The sequence below is a fragment of the Limulus polyphemus genome, unplaced genomic scaffold, assembly GCF_000517525.1.
Source record: "Limulus polyphemus unplaced genomic scaffold, Limulus_polyphemus-2.1.2 Scaffold446, whole genome shotgun sequence".
NCBI classification, from domain to species: Eukaryota; Metazoa; Arthropoda; class Merostomata; order Xiphosura; family Limulidae; genus Limulus; species Limulus polyphemus.
In genome coordinates, this window is record NW_013666056.1 from 510,532 (window position 1) to 516,895 (window position 6,364).

General features: G+C 32.2%; 1 protein-coding gene across 1 annotated transcript in view; it reads right to left on the reverse strand.

The window, feature by feature from the left end:
- The window catches only part of LOC106458331 (nephrin-like), a 39,309-nt gene that overhangs the window by 18,029 nt on the left and 14,916 nt on the right, over positions 1-6,364 (reverse strand). The window contains exons 5-7 of the mRNA XM_022384509.1: positions 4,212-4,502; positions 3,479-3,766; positions 1,279-1,578 (exon numbers count right to left, since the gene is read on the reverse strand). Of these exons, the coding sequence (XP_022240217.1) occupies positions 1,279-1,578; positions 3,479-3,766; positions 4,212-4,502 (879 nt within the window). The remainder of the gene's footprint in view (positions 1-1,278; positions 1,579-3,478; positions 3,767-4,211; positions 4,503-6,364) is intronic.

Sequence of the window (6,364 nt, forward strand, 5' to 3'; positions counted from 1 at the left end):
CTCCAAGCTTTTACTTGTTGTTAAACAAATATTTAAACAACTCCATTCAATTATGCACCAGCTGCCCAGTGTCGGCTAAAAATACGAAGAATTAATTGTGGCAGAATGCTACAAGTTCTTCAAATACCTATAGAATGATAGGTTTCTTATTTGTGAGTTTAAAACACTTAAATACACTATTTCGATTTAACAGAATTACTTTAATTATTTTAACTATAGGTAGGGACCGTAAACTTCCAGTTAAAATAATTAAAGTAATTCTGTTAAATTTCAAGTATACAGTAAATGTGAAAGTAGTTACTAGCTGAGAAAAATAAGACAAAACTGGTTACCTAGGGTTCACTAAAGCTAATTTTAAAGTAGGTATTTAATCTCGAGTAAATTATCGAATTTAGAAAAAAAAATATTGTTATAATATCTGTTTGAAAATTAAAAAGTATGGTGTATCTTGTCGATGGTTACATATACGTTATAACCAAGTGTAACCATCAAAACAGGTTAGTGATTTTCTTTAGAATTCAAATTATAGGCCTACATTTTGCCACAACTTTTAATGTCGCAAGTTTAATTTTGTTGAGAGAGTAATTATACAATGTTAATTATCATTCTCATTATTTGTATCTTCAATAGTTCCCGATATTAATTAATCATTTATCAACGTTTCTGTGCTACTATTGAAAATGAGAAACCGAATACTGCACCTTAGGCTTAACTTTCACGAATAAACTAGGTAAAATTTTAACAAACAAGTGACTCCTTAATAACACAAAATTCCCAAACTCGCAAATGAGGAAAGCATTAATTTAGTCGTATCAGTTTCTGCATAATTTATTTGTTTCTGAAGATGTTTATCACAGAGTTCCGGGAGGCTGTGAATTAAGTGATGAACAAGAGAACCTAAGGAGTTGCATTAGCGTAAGAGTTGCATTAGCGTAAGTAAATTTTAAGGATTACTTAGCCTCAAGATTTTCTACGATACATTACGAACATTGGTAAATTTGAAAAAAAAATCTAATTATATTATAAAGTTACATTTCTTTAAAAGATTTAGTCCACTTCTTTGAACATAAACAGTGTTCTGCTTTTTTTCTTCAACAACTTCAAATCAACACATAACTAAACTAAACATGCTAATTCATCAACCTTATAAACTTAAGGCTATGGATAATATAAAGTATATTCTAACTACAAAAAAAGGTAGTCGAGTAAAGATTATTTAGCATATCCTTACTTATTCATTTAACAAAAGTTTATTCAATATAAGGATGGAACATGTACCTCTTCTTTTTCCAGGAGATGGTAATGTGGTGACTGTTAATGCTGTTGCTTCACTTTTCCCTTTAAAATTCGATGCGTATAAAGCAAGGATAAAAGATGTTCCTAAAGGCAGATCATTCACTACAAACACTGGGTTGTCATTTTTGGTAATATTTCTCTGTAGACGTTCTGCGGCCGTATTGAATACCTCTAAGTGGAAAGCCTGCTTTAATCCACCGTCGTGTCCAGGCTCACATTTTATCTTTATGTAAGTTGTCGATTTATTCGTGATTTCGCAATTTCGTAGACCTTCAGGGGTGCCTAATTGAATACCACAGAGAAAAGAGCTTTTCTATCAAGCCTTTTAGAAATTGTTTTTTTTTACTTGCTAGAAATCGACTAAATATCATCATATCTTTTTATAAATATCTGATGTATTATAAAATATATATTCAACTAACACGCTATTCCAGTCCTTTGACATTACATATTCAAACAATAAACCTTTGGTACTTATTGTATTAACCATAAGAATTAAGAAAGACATTTCATTCTTGTTTGTAATCAAGCATAAACCCACACAATGGCTATCTGTGCTTTGCCCACCACGGGTATCGAAACCCGGATTCTAGCGTTGTAACTCTGCAGACATACAGCTGTGCCACTGGGGGGTAGCAGTTCATTAGCATTTATCGTTTAGTAACAAGGATGATATTAATATCCTCTTTAATTTATTCCTCCATTATACGATGTTACATTTGTACATTTGAGCTGGGGGTAGCAGTTCATTAGCATTTATCGTTTAGTAACAAGGATGATATTAATATCCTCTTTAATTTATTCCTCCATTATACGATGTTACATTTGTACATTTGAGCTGGGGGTAGCAGTTCATTAGCATTTATCGTTTAGTAACAAGGATGATATTAATATCCTCTTTAATTTATTCCTCCATTATACGATGTTCCATTTGGAAACAACTCCGGTGGTTCAGCAGTAAGTTTGCATTCTAAAGTCGCTAGAAATCCAGTTTCGATACCTGTTGTGAGCAAAGTACAAATAACCATTTGTGTAGTTCTGTGTTTAACAACAACCAAGAATTCAATAAAAAATATATGATACACAGATTAACTGCGTGTGGATGATTTAGAATCGGAGTTTGAAGACGTGTGCCATCATTCTAGTCACTCTATGATTATTAAAACTATAAATATCCTCCATCATATGATTAAGTAATGTAGGTTTTTATTTTAACAGACAAATATCTTGCTTATTCCATTAAATAATTTTCAAAGTTTAAGATAATTCAATATTTCGACATTCCAACAAATTTTTTTTATTTTTAAACCTTAAGCATTCCGGTAATCGGGTAGAACCTGCTGCAATTAAATGCTTCCTCTAGCAGTTGTTCGACAGGCGAAACTATAAATTAATATCCACGTCCCACAGTACGAGTTTAACTTTCATACTTTTATGTATAGGATTACAAAAATGTATAAATTCTGAAAAATAAGGAACTACATTAAGTATCGTTTAAAACTGTAAACTATTTGTAGTTAAGTACAAGGTTACACAATAGGATGTTTGTGCTCTGCCCACCACGGGTATCGAAACCCGGCTTTTAGCGTTGTAAGTGCGAAGACTTACACGATGTACCACTGGGGGAGGGGCAGGCTGGTAAAATGACTAAAAATAGGATAATTAAGTTGGTTGGTTGTATATATTTCAATATAAGAGCAGAGGGAAGACACCCAGTCAACAATATCCTCTGCCAGCTCTTGGACTACTTACTCTAATAGTCAAATTTAGTATAACATAAATGTATCTTTGCACAAATATATTACATTTTTTTTTCACTAATATCATATATAAGAGTAGAGGGAAGACATCCAGTCAACAATATCCTCTACCAACTCTTGGACTACTTACTCTAATAGTCAAATTTAGTATAACATAAATGTATCTTTGCACAAATATATTAATTTTTTTCTTTTTTTTTCACTAATATCATATATAAGAGTAGAGGGAATACACCCAGTCAACAATATCCTCTGCCAACTCTTGGACTACTTACTCTAATAGTCAAATTTAGTAAAACATAAATGTATCTTTGCACAAATATATTGCATTTTTTTTTCACTAATATCATACGTATTAAAACAATTCTACAGAAACAAATATCCTGTAAAAGTTTTTACACAAGTCCACCAGTCCACTATACCTGCTGGAATAACAGTGTAGACACATGGTTCTTTTTGAACTCCCAGTTCGTTACTAGCCCAGCAATACAACACACCATAACTGAGCGGAGCATCAGGACTGTAGTTTATTTCCGCGTATGTTCCGTTCGACTTAAATGAGGTTATCTCAACTATCTCCAAGGAGTTGTTGAAAGCCCACTTGAACGAAACATTCGATGGAGTAGCTTCAATGTAGCATCTCACTATTATGGATTCGTTTGGAGCTACACCGTAGATGAGCTTCTGACCTTTTTTACAAACAGGAACGTCTGTTGGATAAATATACATTTAATATAAAATTCCCTTACTAATGACTTAAGTCATAAACACCCAAATGATCATGCGCAATTATAGTTTAAGGCCTATTGAAAGACACTCGAGCTTTTACCCAGTGTTAGGGTACGAAATAGCTATTTTAAATAGAAAACTGTTTGACTAAGAATATATTTGCTAATTTTAGGTCGAATGTTTTATTAAGATGACACCGTCAACTACATCTGAGGTAATTATTATCCATTACAATCACTTTTTTGTTAGGGTTAACTCTAGGACTAAAGCTTGAAAGAAGAGAAGGTATTCAGGTATGAATTGATTCAAGTTTTGCTTCTCTGAATACCACTTAAACCTTTTTAGGTTGATTTTTATCTTGTATATTCTAACACAATATTATAATCTAATACATCCAATACAAAATTAATATTAATTCTAACTTACGGTATATTTCCAAAATAACTTCGTTGCTTGATCCCTGGCCTTCAACGTTTGTTGCAAGACATTGGTACCTGCCAGCCTGATCCCTTGTCACTTCTCGTAGCGCTAAAGACTGGTTAGTGATCATTATTCCCTTTTCAGGATTGCTGAGTAGACGTTTTCCATTAAACTCCCAGCTAGTTATTGAAACAGCGGGGTTGGCTTTAATATCACACTCAAAATAGACATCATCGTCTTCTTTGATGTAGTCTCTGTGCACGTTTTTCCCAAGTAGAAGCGTAAGTTTTGGTAAATCTATAAATAATTTTACTATCGTTAAACAAGGAGCATACATTTATGAAAATTCTTTTTTTCAAAATAGTCGAAACTGGTTGACATTTGATAACATTTGAAACAAAGAGGAGTTAGCGATAAAAAATATAATTTATTATTAATTGCTGCTATAATAACTACCTTAAAGGCTTTGGTTTTTATAGCATAGTTAAGATAATTAAAGTAATTCTGTTAAATTTCAAGGAAGTTTACGATCTCTACCCATAGTTAAAATAATTAAAGTAATTTTGGTAAACTTCAAGGAAGTTTACGGTCCCTACCTATAACAAGAAATCTGAAAACATTATAATTATATAAATGTGTTACGCTGTAAAGTGTGTTAATTGCGATTTAATTAATATACCAAAACAATATTAACTTCTGTTAATACAAAAATTTAAATCAATTTTTGTTGTTGTTTTTTGTAACGACAACAATTTGATATGTTATAAAGGGAAATATAATGAATTTTTATATTAAAATGAAATATTATTATGAGAAAACCTATTCCCGAAGCTTAACTGTTGATAAAAATATATTGTTTAATACAATAACTAATGTTTTAAAAACAAATTTAAAGAAACCTTGTGCCTTATGGTTGATTATAGAAATGGAAATTATTGCAGGGAATATTTAAAACGTTGAAATTAACTAACTTTTCTTGGCCTTATTATAACTGTTAAACATGCAAAAATATTTTCATATCTACCCTAGGACCAAAACAAAATAAAAGAAAGAGAGAGAAAAACACCTATAGACACATGTAATATGAAACTCTTCTTGTTTCTTTAGTTGATGAACAACAGATGTTTATAAAAGTGTTAATGGATCATGGCGGTTATATAGGTGTTTGAAAGTTAACAACTTTTGTTTAATTTTATGCTTGTTACAAAATTATATACTCATTTAGTTTATTAACATAATGATAACGTATGATATCTTAACCAACTTATGATATCTTAATGGATTCATATAACGTTTAAAACCTTATGTTGCATATGATGATGTTAACAATAATTGTTTGTTTGTTATGGATTTGGCGCAAAGCTACACGTAGGGTAAATCTTTCATTCTTTATTTTACTTTTATTATTACTAATGGCCCGGCATGGCCAGGTGGTTAGGACGCTCGACTCGCAATCTGAGGGTCGCGGGTTCGAATCCCCGTCACACCAAACATGCTCGCTCTTTCAGCCGTGGGGGCGATATAGTGTGACGGTCAATCCCACTATTCGTTGGTAAAAGAGTAGCCCAAGAGTTAGCGGTGGGTGTTTAGGACTAGCTGACTTTTTACTAGTCTAACACTGCTAATTTAGGGACGGCTAGCGCAGATAGCCTTTGGGTTGATTTTGCTATTCATCATATCTGCAGGATATGCGATTGGCGCCATTTAATAGTAGCAATTATGTGTGTAAGTTTCAGGCTTCTAAAATTATATCTTCCGCGAGAGGTGTGGGTGTGTGTGTGTTGGGGGGGGGGGAGTATTTTCCTTAAAATATACATAATCAAAGTATATGAGAAATCAAAGTACCATAACTTTGTATATGTAATGTTTAGTAAATTTAGGAGTTTTATGTACTTAGTTACAGTAGATTTTTGAAGTGATAGAGCTTCCTGAAATAAATACACCTGCTTGAAATATATTATAAATATATCTCTGAAACACGAGTACAAAATGGTGACGTCTATGGATTCCTTTGTCTTGTAGCATAGCATATTTCTACAAGTGGACATGTCTATTTATACATGCTACTTTTGTTCGCTCTTATAAGTTTGAAACTATCTTTTTATTTACCAAAGTGTTCTTGCTCTTTTGATTAATAACGAATTCCTTTAGTTTATTAC